Source organism: Oreochromis aureus, linkage group 17 (assembly GCF_013358895.1).
Source record: "Oreochromis aureus strain Israel breed Guangdong linkage group 17, ZZ_aureus, whole genome shotgun sequence".
NCBI classification, from domain to species: domain Eukaryota; kingdom Metazoa; phylum Chordata; class Actinopteri; order Cichliformes; family Cichlidae; genus Oreochromis; species Oreochromis aureus.
In genome coordinates this window covers 32,645,102-32,664,342 of record NC_052958.1, presented here as the reverse complement: position 1 = coordinate 32,664,342, position 19,241 = coordinate 32,645,102, and the positions used below count along the sequence as shown (strand labels likewise).

Below are 19,241 nucleotides of genomic sequence, written 5' to 3'. Positions count from 1 at the left end.
CACGTGTTAGGCATTAATCATTTACAGTGTTTTCAATCATCTTAGGCCAACTTACCTGTTACCAGCTTTTAATGTCGCTTTCATTTCTCCACTACGTGGCTCTAAACTCTGGAAAACTTTTTAAAACAAACAGATTTCCACTCAGTTTTTTTTCAGAGATAAACCAATATATTGTTTCACTATCACATCAGCCTTATGAAGCTGACATCTTCTGAATGTAGTGCCCATTGATTTTCTGATAATCATTAATTATCAGTTGTGGACTGGTCAAAAGGCCCAGAGGAAGGGCTGAATGACTTTAACCCTCTAAGATCTGACTCATGGGTGCTAGGTGATAGCCTAACTCTATATTTTGGAGACAGATAAAATTGACTCTTTTGGGAAAAAAAGGGCTATAGTTAGGGTTGGAGTCATCACTGATGATGGTCTTAGAAGGTGAAAACAAGTACTTTTTTTAATGAGACTTTCTTTGTTTCTTTGCAACAGCAGCAAAAACCAATATAAACCTATAAACATCAATATCTGAAATGGCAATAGACCAAATTGCTATTTCAAACTTTTTTAAGTTTCAGTCGTTATTTCTGTAAATATCTGTGGTTTGATGTGGGCACGGCTCATTTAGGCTTCAGTCACACAGGCCTGGAGATCAGATGGTGACATCTAGCAACCACCAGTTGGTCACTAAGAAAAAGGGTGTATTCTGCAGTCACTTCTCGAGTATTTGTAGGAGGTTGCTGCCAGTCACTGGTTGAAATAGGTTGCAGGTTGCCATGGTTTGCCAGCAGTTTATATGGAAGATGCCGATTTGTTTGCAAAAGCAGTAAAACTGTGAAAAAGTGCTACACAAAGTGGAAATGGAGTCTAAATAAAAGTTACGCCTGTTGAAATGTGTTACTTTTATTTTGAAGGGTATTTTAGTTAGACTCAAGGTTTTTTCTGAAAAACTCCTCTCATTTAAGCTGGTTTTTAGGGGGGCTTTTGGTGTGGAAAGAAAGGGGAATCATAAAAACAATCTGTTCATGTTGAACACACAGGTCACAGGTTTTATCACCGCCTAATATGACTTCATCTCGAAGGAGAAAATTCTGTTCCAGCCCTGTTCATTCTTCCAACTGAATCTCAGATGAGCTGTCTGAAACTCCAGGAGATAATAGGAAGACATGACTGGGGTAACTAGAGTTTAATGTTCATTGTCAGTAATGACCACTTCGTCTCTTTCAGACCCCGTCTCAGCAGGGTGGCGTGCTGGACAATGACCAGGAGGGGGTGTCAGGAAGCAACCAGTGGGCTCCCTATTCACTAGGCAGGAGGGACGTCCCACCTGACAACATGTTAAAAAAGGTGAGATCTGTTAACATCTCAGTGAAGCATCTCATCTCTGTTTTTAATGCTGAGCATCTTCTCGGAGATAAAGATAACTATTTGTGCAATTACTCTTAATCACACGTTACATGTTACACCGCTCTCCTTCCACAGAGCGCCCATTCCCACAACCCTTCCCATCAATCACACAACACCATGATCGTCACTTCCTCTTCCTCCTCCTCGGCCACTACACCTCATCGTGTGGTGGGTCAGCAGGGCTACGATGGGATGATGAGCAAAGGAGGCCAATACAACCAAGGGATGCAGCTGTCGGTGGTCCCATCCGGGGGGCCGGGACAGTACCAAGGCAACATGTCTCAAGGTAATTGGCAATAAAATCATTTTATTTCTATTTATAAATGTTTACAAGGAATTTTTTTTAAGCAAGAATGTAGAAGTTTTGATTAGCAGCAGTAATCCATGTGCCTCACAATAACAGCATGTACACATGTCTATTTCAGAAGCTTTGTTTTAGAGTTAGATGCTACCAGCCTGTTTTTCTCCATACAGCCCCTGGACAAGCTTACCCCAGCGGTGGCCTGCCTATGGCCCTGTCCCAATCCGGAAACCAACCCCAGTACAACCCCCATACCTCTCACACCTCCCATCAGCCCGCTACCAATCCTCAGTACCATGTCAACCAGGGCATGGGCCATAGCAACCAGGTCGTTATGACCACCCACACCAACCCACGGCCTCAGAGCGCTCGCTGCCTGTTGCAGACTAAAGGCCAGAAGAGCACGGATGGTTTTCAGGAGCAGGTATCTGTCTGTCTGTGTGTTCATGTGTCTGCCTGCACCAACTGCACCACAAGCAATATTGGAGGTCTTTTCAAAAATGGGCTCTTCTAATATTACTATATACAGTATTACTTATACTACTATTACGTGTGCAGTATAGGGGAAGGGATACTTCTGTAGCAGTAAATGTGAATGCTTTGATGGAATAAAAATGCTCCTGCATGTAGGGTTACCTCTCAGTAACTATTTTTGGCTTTGTTTAGCTCTATCTTTACTGGAAAAATTGTTCCCCTTAATGATCCGCTGTTTGGTAACTAACCTGCAAACTAAACTGTCATAGAGTAATTAGTGTTTGTTTACATCAGTTTCATTAATAGGAGGACAAGGAGGGTTCAGATTAGATGCTCAGTTTGGCAAGGAGAATTTATTGATACCAGATATAACCATAGAGTTAAATTTTCACAGTAGCACTCACTCTGTTAATAAAAAAGAAAGCTGGACTTAGCCCCTGTGCCATCACACAGTGGTTTGTGGAGTTCTGTTTTGAAGCTTAACGATTACAGCTGTTGCCACACCTTTTTGGATGAAACCAAAAGGGTGGAGCACTAACTTATCAGCTAACACTAGTTAGTGTTCTCTCACAGACTAGCTAGGTGTATTCAAAGATTTTATGTGTACATCATACAAATACCTACTAGTGGCTGCTAGTTTGTGCTAATTACAATTAAAAACAAGATGCTGAAATTTTAATTTACAGATTTACAGACTTGGATGGGCTGACCAGAACTAAAAGCTAAGTCTAGATGTGCAGCTCAATAACTAGAAGCCCAATGAACAACCTCTGGCAGAGTTTGGGCTGTGTCAGTCGATGCTTTTGACAGGCTGTAAACATGTCTTTTATTTCTGATGTAAACTAGCCCAACATGGGAATCCATGGGGAATTTACTCACTTTTGGAGCCAGCCTCAACTGGCCATTTGGGAAACTGCAATTTTCCCATACAAGCTTAACTTTTCAACGGCAGACCTTGCTTGGCACTTGGATTAGACCAATGCAAGTCAGCAGTCAACTAAAGGGGGGAAATCTAGCGATATCTCAAGCTTCTAAATGCAATTTTAGCCACTTGACTGCAACAGCCTGGGCTGAAACATTTTAAAAAGTGACAGAGATGGGAATAAATTAGATTAGACATTTCAAAGGGTGAGATTAGAGTGCCAGTTGAGGTGGGAACCTGAAGATCTAAACAAAAAGCAAAGATCTCAGTGCCTCAGCTGTTGCTCCCATAGAAGACCTCCAATACAGCATAGGTGCCAAAACATGTTCCCTGTCACACACGAGCACATTTCCACATGTTGTCTGGTCACTGTCTGTCTGTGCGGTGATTTTTCACAACTTTGTATTTCACTTTCAGTTGTTGTTTTGTCTTTCTTTTCTTTTCTTTCTGTATCTCTCCCTCCTCTCTCTGTAGCTGTGCGTGAGAATAGAGAAGAACCCTGGTCTCGGTTTCAGTATCTCTGGTGGCATCAGCGGCCAGGGGAACCCCTTCAAACCCTCCGACATGGTACGACCTGACCCGGCCTGCCAGCCAATCGCAGCCTCCCCGGTTTTACCTCAGAGTTGCCATGGAAACTGCTGCTTGTTACTGCAGTGTTTCCTTTCTCCGTCTGTTTGTCTGTCTGTGGGGCTTAACGTGGTTAGCTGTGGGTCTGTTTGAGTGCATGATGTTACATGGAGGGTTGTGCTATTAATTTGGTAAAGAAACACTAAGGTGTGATTGGGGTAGTTTCCAAAACTAAACCTGAGCATTCAAATTCAAATTCAAATATTTATTGTCATTGTCAGAAAAACAATGAACAATGAAATTGCGTTTGGAGCTTCCATACACCCGTGACTTACTAGTGATTACGATACTTGAGTCTGGCATACTTTGATTTTAGGGTTGTTCTGATATGTGATCTAAATACCTGCACAGCATTCACGGCAAAGCTCCTTGTTTGGTTGGTCAGCAAACTTTAAACAGCTATGTGCACATGGATGCACATATAAGATAAGCCAAACTCTCTTATCATTCCTACTTCTGAGTCTGACAGTGTCTGTCAGTGTATGCCAGCACAGAGAGCCTGTTGGGGTTGCAGCTCCCCAAGGCCTGCTGCACATGGCTGTCTGTCCTAGAAACACACTGCTGCAGTCAGTCTAAAGGAGCGATGCTGCTCGTGGTGCTCTGACTGCTATTTTGGGAAAGCTGCTCAGTTCTGGGACACCGTGGGTGATTTCAGATGTTCACCACTTTGATCTAGGGACAGGGTTATATGACAGATTTTGACTGACTGTTATTCTGAGCAACAGAGGAGACGACTGCCCTATAAATAGAAAGCACGCAGAAAGAGTTCTTTAAGCATTCCGCCCTTGCAACAAACGGGGAAGTTTCTTCCGAGTCGGGAGTAGACTGATTATGTGGAAACTGTCAGTTCATCATTTTAGTTTTTGAAGCAGACAACTGGTGAAACAGTTGCTGACTCGTGCAGTTATTTTAATACTCCCTCCTCTGCTTGTATCCATAAGTCTTGCACTAGCTGCAGTTTGTACATTATTAATGCCGCGTTACACGGGCAGAAGATGGAGTCAATGCAGATGAACATTTTGTCAGAGGAATACGAGATAAGGTTACGTTATCTATCCAGTTAGTGTGGAGCAGTGGGCATTGTGGAACACTTGGTAACGTTTCACTTTAGAACCGAATGCTTGCTTTCACCATACATACTGTGGCGTCCAGCGAATGGCGACAGTGGACGTGTCAGTCAGTCACTGCTCATCTGCTGGATATTCGCAGTGATTCCCACTCAGTCATGTCAGCATGTATGGTTCAAAGGAAATGTTCTAAAGTGAATTATTGATTTAGATGTCCCCTGTGTCATGTGATATAGACTGTATGTCTGCTTTATCTAACTAACCCAGAGGGTCACATGGAGGGAGGAGATGGAGGATATTTATCTGCTGTCAAAGTTACAGTGCCAGGATACAACTGTTACAAGTATCCTCCTCTGGAGCCTCGTTCTCGCTCTGTTGTTTCATTCACATGTGAGAGGCATCAAGCAGAAGCCATTAACGTGTGCTTCGGCGTTTTATCAGCGGTAGTCACCTCGGGCGTCAATTTGTCACCAAATTCAACTCAAACTAGAAGCAGATGACTTTGATTATTCTTTGAATCTCTTTTCTGGCCTACTTGTGAGAGTGTATCTGTTTGTCTTCTGATATGTTTGCAGCTATTTTTGGTTAAAGACAGTGTTAGCTTTCAAATGAACTCGAGGTGAAAGAGTTAACAAGGGCTGTATGTTTGAAAACAGCTTGACTACTAAATTATACATCTGTGGTTTTGGATCCCCAGAGCCTACTACAGCTGTGGCTATTCCACAGGGATGTGGCTCCCCCTGGTGGACAGCTTGTTATTTGCACTCGTGCTTTGATGGATCTGGGACATGCCCACATGTCCAGGTGAATCACAGATGGTACAGTAGCAAATTGGTATCAAAACCACCAAGTACAATACAACTATACAAAATAATAAAATCTATATTTGCTTTTAACTCTTTATCCAACAGAAAAAAAATACCTTCTTTAAAAATGTAGCTTTATCTTAATCTGTTTTTTGCAGAGAAACAGAATAATCTCCAGGCTGGATCTCCAAATAATTGAAAGTTTACAAAGCGTACCTCTTTAAGTACCGCTCTTGTGTACCTTATGATAATTGTTTCGTCTTTCAAAACTCTACCAAAAGTCATCAACAGGTGTCAAAAAGAAGCAATGATGATAATATCCTCGATGTTGGACTTACAGGACTCACTGAGGCCCTCTAAGCCACTGGGCCAGTTTGACGTCTGCCTAATTAGGACTCGGCGAGCAGAGACAGGGACTTAGTTCATGTATCGACCGGATTGGGATCTGGGCTTTGATCTGTGAGCTTCTCAGGGTCGGTTTAAGAACAGAAGACTGAGGGTTTTAAGGATCAGAACATGGATTTTATTATGTTTTCTTTTTGTTAGATCTGGCTCAGGAACATTTGAAAATCCAGTTTTCTGTCCCTTCTGTTGTTAGATGTACTGTTGTTGCACACTGAGCTGCTGAGATAGCAAACACATGTTTAAAGGAAAAGTCTAAAATCCCTGTGTGAAACATTACTAATATTGTTCCCGATTGTGTGGAAAACAGCCCCGTTTTTTGGGGAGATGGAAGGATTTTGCAAGATGCTGCAGCTCTGTGTGCAACTGCTCTGTCGCGTGTAAATGTTTAATTGGTGTGACTAACGCTACACAGTTTTAGCCCCTAATAAACTTATTTGTAAAGTACAGTGAGCTTCATATTAGATCAGAAAGGCCACGCTGTCGTACCCGGTCGAGGTGCCGACGCCGTAAAGAATGCACACAAATAACGGCGTCGTATGCAGCATTTTGCAGGCAAAATGAAACGAGTTTGTATCCTGATGAAGAAATGATTTTATCTGTATATGCATGTATGAGGCTCACTGTATACTAAATGTCACTGTTTTCACGTGGAGTCACTGAACTAACCCTTCTTCTGTGGAATTGTTTAACATGCAATATATGTGTTTGTTCCTGCATTCTCTCTCACAGACTGTAGTATGTAGGTGCTGCTGCACTCTCACTACTACACGTCCTATGTGTCACCTCTCTATGGCAAATATATCCGTGTGTTCAACACAACCTGTTGAACCGTGTTGAGTCGATACAGGTGCATTGTCCTACACTTTCTGTGTCCAAAAACATCTTTCAGCTCTCGGTGAAAAGATGTTGGTGTTTTTACAATCTCTGCCTTGGGTTATTGAGGGAAAATATGGGGGATGAATTTTTCTTCTGCCCTGCCCGCGACCTACTTCCTTCCCATAGTGAGAAACCCATCCCACGCCTACTCTTCTTCCCATAATCTTTAAATATTTACTGTATATATTTATATATATATATTTCTCTTTCCAGCCCCATGTCTATTCTAAAAATGCCAAGTCTATATCATTAAAAATAGCTGCTAAATCTTTTTTGACATGTCTCTTCGGGAGGGCTTTATCACTCAGTGTTTGTAAATTTTAAGAGAGCCGCTAATCTGAAGGAAACGCAAGCACCTTACAACATAACAGTTTCAGTGTCAAAATATGTATGCAGCATTTGCATGCCTCTCCAAATTGTGAACAAAGAGAATGCTTTGATGAACTGGCCATATATTTAAAAGTGATTTATTTATTTATTTATTGGGGGGTTGGATATTGAATTGAGAATGAGAAGGCAAAGATTCTAAACCATCGTGTCCCTGTGTTGTCCTAACGGTGTATCATTTTGACTTATAGGGTATCTTTGTTACTAGGGTACAGCATGACGGGCCTGCCGCCTCCGCCCTGCAGCCCGGAGACAAGATACTGCAGGTAACACCCGCTCACTCGCCATCACATAGACATCACAAACATCCACATCTTGTCCCTCCCATTCCCAGCCCCACCCTTTTTTCTTATTATTGTGAGGTGAAAAGCAAGGGTGTAATCATCCTACTGAATCTTTATGTTAACTGTAGATTGTGTGTGTGTAAGGCTTTTCCTGCTAAATATTCTACCTGTATGCGTGTGGGTGCGTGCGTGCCACCTCAAAATATCAAGCACCACCCCCCACATACACCCGTGTGCCTTTGAGCCAAAGATCACAGTCAGATTTAAGTAGCTGTTAGCAATGTGTCATTTGTTATTCATTGCTGTAATGACAATGGGAAAAGCTGAAATTGCAGTAAAAGTTACAAATGGAGCACATGTAATCTCATGAAAACAGCTGAACTGACTTCACCCTTCGTAATCTACTCAGAAAAACAAAACTGAGAGGCACCTGAACCTGTCCTTGGAGATCATCCTAAAGCAGATTACAAAGAGCATGTAAATCCCATAAAATGTAGAACAGTCGACCTGGACACCTTATACACAGTATAAAGGTAGGTAATTGCAGATAAACAGGTTCGCCATTGTAGTTTTTCAAACGTTGTAAATAAATAAAATGGCACAGGAGATTTTTACAAATGGAAAAAACCCTCTTTTTGCTTTAAACAGCTATTTGTTGGTATTTCCTACAAAGGTGCAGTTTTAGTTTTTGTCACGGCTGCGGGGGGGCAGACGTGTGGTGAGAGAGAGACAGGATCCAGACGCAGGCACTGGCTTGGATGTGAGCGAGCTTTTATTAACACAACGGTGGCACAAACAGAAACATGGCGAGCAAAAACAAAACCTAAAGGTGACCTACACTGGGAGTGACTAACAGAACGAACCTGAACGGATGACTCTAGGAGGAACACGCATGGAAGTAACACAGACGGACTAGCAACTAGCACAAGTGAACACGCACAATAAATACACAGAAGAGAATGAGGAAACTATACACAGGCGGGAGGCACAGCTGATTGTGATTGACAAGACGAGGAGGGGGAAACGCAAACTGAACATACTGGCATAAGACAGATCTTCACAATAAAACAGGAAACTCAAAACACACGCGAAGACACCGACTCAGAGACGCGGGCTTTACACAGAGGGGATACACAGCTAGGGATCACACAGAACAGGGGGAGCACGGACTTAACACTAGGAGAACAAATAACAAAACCTAAACCAGAAATAATAATCATCATCATCATCATCGGACGGCTAAAGAATCAGGATATAATTATAATCAAAACAGTATCACCAAAGAATAAGAACTAATCCATAATGCAAAGATAAACCAAAACCTAAGGAACTCAAAATGCTGGGTCGAACCGACCCAGGACCGTGACAGTTTTGTTCACTTGTGAAATGCTATCAGAGCACAAGATGTTGGGAGGAGGGTATTTACATGAATCACACAAATGTGATCTACTAAGATGTAAAGCTTAGTTTTCTGCAAATTGCACTGAATTTAACACCAAAAGAAAGCATGTCAGTTTTGGCCCTGTGTGGCTGTGATAGTTGCTGTTAGTGTTAATTTGTTTAATGGGAAGGGGAGAGGTTATCAGAACAAGTGTGTAATTTGCGTAGGCGCATGGTGTAAAGCTTTGACTTTGTCCTGCAGCTCTTCACTGAGTCCTCACCGTGAATGCTTAATATTTCTGGTCCTCACTAAAACTGGTGTTTTAATGAAACAGAGCAGAATTGAAATGAGCCAAACTTAATGTGTAGGGAGAATCCCAGTATGAGGGGTATGCACACTTTTTAAAGGCTGTGAAGTTAGTTTTTCCAGTGAACACTGTTTTTATGGTTAGTCCCATTTCTACACAGAGGTTGATACAGTCAAAGTGTCTCGGGTGTCTGCTCTTCCAGCAGTTTGCCTGCAATGAAGTAGTTTTTCTTTTTTTTTACTGATCTGTGGTTTTACATCCATTACCAACCAAATTGAAATGGCTGTCAAAATACAGCTACTGGAACTCAAACAGATCTAAAGTGTGTTGGATTAATGTCTCAGTGCAACCTTGCAATATAAAGCACCTTGAGGCGACCGTTGTTGTGGTTTGTTGCTATATAAATTAAATTGAATTCAATTGAGTATCTACAGCCTCACACAGAAAAAGAAGTAATGTGCACATTTGCGAATGCGATAAACAGCTACTTCATTAACATGCAGATGGGTCAGGATCTGATGATAAATAATCTTTGTGTTCTACTACACATTGTAAAGGTCAGCTTTCTGCATGTTCGCTGGATGAATTCTGCTTTACATTATGTGATCTGCAACCCAGAGGACCCAGAGAATGCCCGTCCTTATAGTTTCCTCCCGTATTATTTTAATGTTTCACTAATCCTTACATAAAACCCAGTGAAGCAGTGAAAACACACTGTTTGACTACAGTTATTTACTGAACTCCAGAAGTCCACTCCAGACAGAGCAGGATGTCAGAAAAAAGCCTAAATATCAGGTACATTATAAGTGGCTTGAGTTCTATGATTTCTAATTATGTCAATAAATGTCCATACATTAGGACTAGCGACCACTTGAATATACAATTTCAATGATCGGTAGAAATCCATGGGTTACATGTTCGCATTATTAGAAAGATGTTCTTAATATAAAATAGCTTCAGCCGAGGCGGCCTTAGATATGAAAGTAGCTGAACACTGCAGCTAGGTTATTTTTTAAAATGTATTTTTACCCATGAACTAAATCTAACATGGTTTCATTAGAAGTAAATATGAGAAAAACGATGTAAGTACGCAAGTACAAGTTATTTGGATTGATGTGCCTCGCAGCAATGTTTTCCCCATCAGCCAAATAATAATTGAACATCCGCCTCCCATGTAAAGCACTCCAATTGAATCAATAAACAGTAAACAGCAACAGTAGAAATCTCACTCTTGCGCCGCGCTCCACGCATTTTATTGAGATGGATTGAGGTCAAAATAAGACATCAGCGCTTTACGGTAATAGCTCAGCCTCCCTCACCCCCCATGTGCCATTCCTTTCATGTTTCCCTCTCTCCTCCCCCTTCATCTTCTTTCCACAGACTTACAGTGTAGCTGGATGAATTCATGTGAAAGCCCTTTTTTGTCTTTACCCCTTCTCTCTCTCTCTCTCTCTCTCTCTACAGCATGACTGTGTAGCTCCTCCTCTTCTCTCTCTTTTCCCCAACAGTGATGTGTTACTGAGATAATGATGGCAGTGACCCTCCATCCTTCCACAAAACACTCACACATAGACATGTGTATGGGAAACTTAAACGAGCCGCAGCACATATACCTCTATACACACGTGCACCCACACACATGCTGTTGACTGTGCTGCGTGTTTGCCTTGCAGGCTAACGGACATAGTTTTTTACACATGGAGCACGAGACAGCCGTCTCTCTGCTGAAGAGTTTCCCGCGGACGGTGGACTTGGTGGTTCTGAGAGACAGCAGCACATGCTAAAATAGTTTTTAAAAACAAACAAAACAAATACAGCAACGCTTCTCTACTCTGCTCATCGCCATCCCACGCCATCCCACCTGCCCTCCTCTGGAGGTTTATGGAACTGAAAATTGAGCCGCATTTTTTTCCCCCCTTTTTTTGTTGTTTTTTAAAAACATTTTTAAGGGAACAGTCAGACATTTATTTGCCTATTGCTGGACCAAAGGCAAATACCAGTGCCAAATGTATCATAGGAAACATATCGGCTCTTCTGTCTACCGGCGGTCAGCGATCTGATCTGATCGACGGCTGGACGGACCGCAAGAGGACTATACACTTTAAAGTTCCTACAGGGCTGCTGCAGTTTGGATTTTGTGGTTGGTTTGTGATTTAAGCTGCCATCTGAGCGGTCAGTCTGAGTAGTTTTTGTCGGTTAGTTAGATTTTGGGATATTTTTCTTTCTTTTCTCCACTGCCGTCCATTGTGAATTTAAAGTATTTTGTTTGGTGTAGCACATGGTTCGCTTTCCTTGTTCTTCATAGCTTTATTATTTCTTTCGCATCTTCCGTCTTTTTCCCCCCACTTTTCAGTCCTTTTTCTATCACGGTCTTTGATTTTCATACTCCTCTGATATATTTTTTGTTCTGTTCTGCAGGTTTTTGCCTCCACTGTACAGAAATTGAAACTTAAGACTCTGCCTTGTGTACATACATAGAGATTCAGCTTGTTAGAACTCTCCTTGGGGCCTGAGCAGACAGCTCTTAAAAGTTTATGATTCATATGATTATTGTTGATAAACTATATTCTCAATTCCCTCCTGTGGAAATACAGGGGTCGTTCCTTCAAATGGTTTTCTAAAGAGTATATCACCGTTTTATGTGTATAGAAAACACTTTTCATAGTTCATCACTGCTACTTGTTTTTTTTCTTTTCTCTTATCAAAAGCTGTTGCTTGCACAGCTGTGCTGAAAGGAGCTAAAGCAATATTTCTGAGGCTCGGCCCATTGAGCTTTTCAGCAGAGCCTTACTTGTCCTGCAGTGCCATCTATTGAGCAAGTCATGCTAATGTTTACACACACTGCCATGCACATAAACTAACAGGCAAATACACACATAAAATTACACATATCTATTCTCTGCAATGTTGCATAATGCATCCCTCATTTTAGAAAATCATTTCCATTATAAAACTGGTCCATTAATATTAACTGTGCCATCTTTTTAAAGTCCTGTCTTATGTTGTGCAGTGATGTCACATCCCTTTTGAGGTGTTTATAAGTCACAGCATGCTTTTACATCACTGGACACTGACAGATAGACATTTTCTGTTGGCTTCTAGATGTCTCTACTCTCTAGACGTATTAAAGCACTAAGTGCTGCTCGTTGATCTGTGCCATATGCAGCCTCTGGCGCTCCTCGGTTGTATTTACAACAATATCAGAGCTTTACCTCTTTGTGGCCCAGAACTGATCTGCACACACTAAAATCAAAAACGTGGCTTCAGTGAGCCGGTAAGCTGTTCTATAGTCGTTGACTCGGCTTCAGCATCTCCTCTGCTGAAGTCTCCTGACCTTTGGCCTTCCTGTGGAAAGCAGTGTGAGACACTAATGCCCCTACAAGCATCTGCAAGGTTTCATTTTAGGAGGATAAATCAGATATCGTCTCTTTTTTTGACAATCGGGGAAACATCTGATTTGTGTCACATGTGGTTTCGGTTACACTTGAATTTTAAAAGTCGAGGAGATGCTGATTGATACCAGGCATACACGGAAGGCTTGCTGACTTTGCTGGTACATGCTCAAACTATTTAAAAGAGCAGGGAAAACGAAAGTTATGGTGGACCTGATGGGTCAACGGTACTGCAATTTAAGAAAACATCAGCAAACAGAAAAATGCTGCAACAGGTCACAAAAGAAAAAAGAAGGGGGAAAAAACCCTTGGAAAACATGATGGAAGTGTATTAGGGGAGATAATAATGTGACAGAACCAAAACATGCAAAGGGTTGCACCGACACACGCTTAAACGAAGTGGAGGATTCTTGTGAGGGAAAAACAAATGCAAGGTACTGTGTGTTTAAATCACATAATACCATAAATATATGTTTGCTATTAGCCGATTACTGTTAGCTTGTCACGTCGGCAGCTGCTCCGTCATGTTATTGTGTCCCCAAAACACTTCCGTTGTGTTTTGTGAGGGTTTTTTTGTTTTTTGTTTGATTTTTAGCTTTTGCAGCCTTATTCCATTTGCCAATGTTTTCTAAAATTGCAGCGCGTTTGACCTCTCAGGACCACCGTAGCAATAGACTCTATGTAAAAAAGCAAAAAGAGAAAAAAAAATACACGAAAACAGAGATTGAAAGCCTTTGCTCTGTAGTCTGGCTTTTATAGTCACGCTTGAGAAGATGTACTGACTGAAATACAGAGGCTCATTCTTTTTGTCTTTATGTAAATGCACCATGGGTCTCGAAGACATTTCATGGCAGTGAGTTTTGTTCTGTTCTGCATAACATCTGATGTTTCATCCAGAGCGAACCATCCTTCACTGTCCTTTTGATTTCACTTGACAGGTGCCCTTTTTGTGTCAACTCTCCAAATACGATTTCCATCACTTTATCAATAGGAGACATAAAACGGCACAGTTTAATCATGTGGTTAGGAGAGTTAACCACAGGTACCCACCCCGACCCTATTTAGAGTTTGAAATATCAAAGATATTGTGATGAGAACAGAGTAAAAGGTTTGATAATATAATTATTTTTTACTACATGTTTCAGGTAATTCTTTCTAAATATATTGATATACCTTAGCTTTGCTCAAAAATTGTGATATTTTATAATGACACTTATAACAAAGTTATGGATGGAAGTACGCACAGTATGACTTGGAGACCTACACATGTACTATCCAAAACTGTATAAAATGTATTTCTACTGTAATTGTGAATTTGTGTTATACAAATATATATTATATATATGTATATGACTATTTAAAAAAAATTCAGTCATTTTCTATGTGTTTAAACTGCTAAAAGAGCTGAACAAATGAGGGCGGTGTCACTGTACATAGCTGTGAATGAAATCCAATTTAAAAATGACTCATATTGATTGTGAATGTACTCATGCTTTCTGCAGTACCTACACCTACCCAACTTGAATGCTGCTTCTTCTGTTGTGTGACAAAAAGTACTTTGACCTCCGAAGAGAGAAACGCTGTCGAGTTTATAAGTTGGACAAATTTTAGTGACGATTTAACAGAAACTATTTATTTCTTTATTTATTTGCACATGCAAGTTGAAATCCTTCCAGTTTTAAGTTTGAGTATTAATGCGGAGAAATGTAATTGCCGAAGTATATATAATATATATCATGTGTTTAGAATGCATTTTGCAGACGCTATCTGTACATACTATTTAAGATACAGTTTTTACAAAAAATAATATATGTATAAAATTGAAAAAATGCTGTGCAGCGATTATACTGGAGCCATTTTGGGCTTTGGGACGTACCATTTTTTCAGTATATAAGAAGTGTTTTGAATAATGTACTAAAGTCTCTATTGTACAAATAATAAAAATGTCACTATTGGTAATATGGGCTTCTCCTGGTGCATTGAGCTGTTTTTAGGAGGGTGGAGGAATAAAACAATGTTCTTCTTTCCATATTTATGCATAAGGAAGAGAGGAGGCAGGAGAAAGGAGTGAGGAAAAAAATGAGTTCAAATGCAGATGTGGGAAATGCAGAGGCCAGAATAAGGAATGGAAGTGATGCCTCAGTGAGTCAAGGCGAAGAGAACAAAGAAGATGGTGAAAGGAACCGATATATAAATTATGTGAAGGAAAAGAGAGTGATGAGGATCGCCTCAGCAGGTCTGTGGGATATTACGGTTACCTCTGTGGATTAAACTCAGCAAGGCCTCTCATCATCTCTGCAGATGCTCCTTTGTCTCTCTGTCCATTAGACTAACAGCCTGACTCCTCTTCATCCCTCTTGATCCATCCATCTCATCTATTCTTGACACTTATCTGAGCTGTAGATCGCAGAGGGTCAGCCGAGTTCTGACTGGTGCCTCACAGTGTGTCTCTTCTGGGGCTCAAAACCCACGTTGAAGAAAAAGCTTGGCGCATTGTGGTAAGTATGAAAATCTTACTAGTTTATGCACACAGGTTACTGTGCAATTAAGGAAAACGGTTTAACATGATAATTCAAATCCAGAAAGTAGTAATTAGTCCTATATGGAAATCTTAGTTGAAACCAAAAAGTTTTATGAACTAAACCAGAAGCCTTCAATTTATGTAGTGGGAATTAGTGAAAAGGAAATTTAATGAGAATTAATCAATGAGTTCATTTGTAGGCCAACTAAAATCCCACCTTTGAGGAGTTTGCATGTTCTCCTTATACTCTGGGGTGACTGACAGACTGGTAAGACTGTCCAGGATGTACCTCGCTTCTTACCCTATGGCTGTTGGGATATGATCCAGGCCTCACAAATGGATAAGCAGAAGACGATGGATGAATGGATGGAATCCATTGCCCTGTGTGTTCAGTTACTCAGCAGTCATTTTGTCTGCATTACACAGTATGGTGAAGTAAGTGGGTTGTTTTGTAATTTGCCATTTAAAATAAGGCAAATGGGTTTTTTTCTATATATTTACTTTTTTTTTTCAATATAATAAAAATTTATCTGAAAAGGTAATAAAGAAAATATGTAATTTCCTCAGTGACGTCCAATATTTTTGAATGCATCACAGATACATTAGTAGTTACTTTTCAGTTTAACACATTGCACGCTAGACATGAAAGCAGCTTATAAAATATTTTGACTTACCTGCATAAAGTCATTTGCATTGCTCGATCAACTATGTGCATCATTAACATTCAATACAAATGAATGCACATGTAGCTGTAAACAAACAATGCTAACAGATATTTGTCAAGAGGAATTTAAGTACCTGTTGGTGATGATTTTTTAACACATCTGAGTTCTTGTCACTGCAACCAAACTGGAAGTTAGGTGTCATTTTTCTAAACTCTCTATCCGGTGGCTGGTTTGTACCATTCCCCACTGTTCTCTTGGCATCAGAGCCCACTGTAGAACAAGTCTGCTTACTGTGGTATCAGCCGACAATAAACAATAGAGAGTAACACTGCGCACACACACACAGGCGCCCACACACTAACGTACACTCTGGCAAAAAGCAGAATGATGCCCTTTTGTTCCCTTCCCTCTTTACTCTGTCTTTTACACACTGCATTGGACAAAAAGATACTTCTGTTTGCCACATGACCAGCCCACTTACACAATCATGCATGCATTACTCCCCACTCTGACTCATATATTATACTGGAATCGGAGTGACTGCTGGTGAGAATTTGTAAGAGATACAGAGCGAGAGTTTATGTGCACCCACCAAAATGGTCAATAAGCTCTTCTGACCTAATCAATAACAATACCAGAGCCTGGGTCCATGACCTGCATTCAGCTGCTGCATGCTTATGCTGATGGAAGTGTCCCTACCACTGCTCCACTGTCCACATGAAGACACAGGCGCAGTGTGTCTCCAGCATGCATGAACTCTGCTTTTCTCTCTGAATAATTTCATCTTTTTAGTCTTACGATTGCCTCGAAAGGTGATTTATGCTCACCCATTAAACACACCACGTTATAGTAAAACAAAGAAAAACAAGGCAATGGAACAAAAGAACACCATATCATTTAGGAAAAGCTACTCTTTGGCTAGTTGGATGAAATGATCAATAACAGTTTCCTGTCTATTAAACCAAGCATAGATTGCTTTTCATAGTTTAACATCTCCTGGAAGTAGAGCTCTTCATCTTATATATCTATATGTAACTTTATGTAAAATATAGGTTAGATAAAATTAGCAAACAGGAAATGATTTAAAAATGACTCTGAAAGAAATACTATATGAAACCATACCATATATGTCCATCTACTATGTTCATGACCTATGGAAGAGATTAAATGCTTCCAGTCGCATAAGTGTGCTGCTAAAGGTAAAAGTGGGCAGTTTATTGCCACTTCCTCTTAATAACTGACACAGTGACAGAGATACAAATGTCAGCTACATTCTTTAAAACAGAAAGCTTGCAATAACCACATTTATTATTTTATTTATTTATACTCTTGCTATAATGATAAGTGCATGTGCATGTTTGTATTTACCCTATCTGTTTCTTAATGGATGTGCCAATGTCAATAAAACTTTGCACAAATATCATTGCACATACAGCAATTATACGTCACAGTGACCAAAATTTGTATCTGCAACAGAATTTTGTTCAAGTCCCAACTAAATACAGAATGAAGAATGTGAAAAGTGCAGCAGACCTGGCAAAAATTGCCCTTGGTGTAGGCTTTTTGTTAGTTATGACTAATGAGTTAGCAAAATATCTTCAGCTTTAAGTAACAACTGAAGCATTATGGATTCATGTTTATTATTACTCTTACTTACTACTTCAGTTTTTCCCAGTACAGTAAATTATTTAAATGTATTAGTTAATGGGTCTACCAACTCTTCTGCTTGTGTGATTGGACATTTTGCACGACATACCTTGTTTCTTTGTTGGGGAGCTAAGCTTAGCTTGCTGTTAGCTCTTGTGCTAGGAACAGCTTTTTGTGATGTCCTAATAGTGAGTGGTGCAGATCAGAAGTTTGGGCTTCAGGTTTCCTGAGCAATATTAATAGTACGTAGTTAGTCTGTTGCTTAGCAAAAATTAGCCAACATGTGTATCTATTTTTTACCATCTCATAGTTTATGATTGGACATTGTCAACTGAGGTAATTGGTGTAGCAGGCAATAAATTAGCAATCCACCCATTGATCCATATAAAGTATATTCTGGGTCCAAAAAGCCAACATGGAAGCAGGAAATACCCTGAAGCTTTGAAATACAGGCCCCAAAACTAGTGGGTGATATTGTGGTGGCAACTACATCCTTTATACTGTCTATGTGTAAAACATCTTGAGTGTTATGTTTTTAAAAGGAAATGTTTCACAGTCCCACTAACCTGTCAGGAGATGTTTAAATTAATTATGGAAATTTAGAGTTACATTCAAAAACAGTACTGTATATAAATTTCCTCTCAAGGGTGGTGGTTAGTAAGTGTCAATATATAGCAATATATTCATTTTTCGTCATGACAATGATCCCAAACACAATGCTGAAGCAGTAAATGTATACATGGGTAGAAAAACAACATTTTTCTGGGTTGTGTAGCTTTGGGATCCCCACTTGATCACTGATAGCAAAACACTATGCTTTTAAGCAACTTAATTTATACAAAGGGCAAAGTCAATAGGTGATTTATACCACACAGAGTTTTGTTTTTTTCAGTAAATGAGGCAGCAAATGCTGATTGAGCATCCCCCGTGTCATCGCTCTGACTGGAATAGTAAAACTTTTTGTAACTCTTGCTCAGAGACAACCAGAAAAGCAGGCTATGGCTAGCATAAAGGTACAAAAGTGACAGACTGCATGCTAAAGCTGAGGGCATTATGGCTCTCTCTATATACTTATATATAGTCATTAGATTCTAAAGAAAGACTTTATTTCTTTCCACTACTAAAGAGGACTTGCCTGGTAGGGATGTGGATCACTGCAGTTTAGTGAGACAAGTCTGGTACAGGGGATGGTTTTCATCTACTCAGCACACTCTGTTTACCATGACAATATGGCTAAAACCACACAGGGATGAAGTGCCTGGACTTCTGCTGGGATTACACCTGTGACATTTCAATTGGACCCCCTTGTGTTTTTCTTTGAATGCACCCATGTAAGCACCATAAACAGACATAACTAAGTAACAAGAGCCAAAGACTAAGCTGGGAACAGGAGAGGAAAGCTTTCATAGATTTAATGTAGTTAGATCAGTATCTGTAAACCCAAGTCTATCCTCAGCACTGAGTGGATTAGATGTGGATAGGCACCCGAGAATAGAGCGGGCTTTTATCCACAGCATACAATATGTTTAACATGACAATACCTGCAAGACGCAAGCTCCTTATGAAGAGCCCCTCCAACCTGCTTCATTTGTGTTTTTGAGTTGAGTGCGTGAATGTGTGTGAGAAAGTGTGTTTGTGTGTGTGAGTGTGTGTATTCGTCCAACCGGTCGGACAGCGTTTTGAGTCAAGTCATCTGGGTGAAGAAATCGGTACTAGTTTAACCAAATGGTGACACAGGGAGCCTTGAAGTGAAAGAGGAACAGAGGGAGGGGGAAAAA

At 40.4% G+C, this 19,241-nt stretch overlaps 1 protein-coding gene across 1 annotated transcript in view; it reads left to right on the top strand.

The window, feature by feature from the left end:
- The window catches only part of lrrc7 (leucine rich repeat containing 7), an 82,493-nt gene extending 67,865 nt beyond the window's left edge, over window positions 1-14,628 (top strand). Inside the window, exons 27-32 of the mRNA XM_039601458.1 lie at window positions 1,222-1,341; window positions 1,477-1,687; window positions 1,876-2,126; window positions 3,573-3,665; window positions 7,458-7,532; window positions 10,912-14,628. Of these exons, the coding sequence (XP_039457392.1) occupies window positions 1,222-1,341; window positions 1,477-1,687; window positions 1,876-2,126; window positions 3,573-3,665; window positions 7,458-7,532; window positions 10,912-11,022 (861 nt within the window). The 3' untranslated portion in view covers window positions 11,023-14,628. The remainder of the gene's footprint in view (window positions 1-1,221; window positions 1,342-1,476; window positions 1,688-1,875; window positions 2,127-3,572; window positions 3,666-7,457; window positions 7,533-10,911) is intronic.
- The last annotated feature ends 4,613 nt before the right edge of the window (window positions 14,629-19,241 follow it).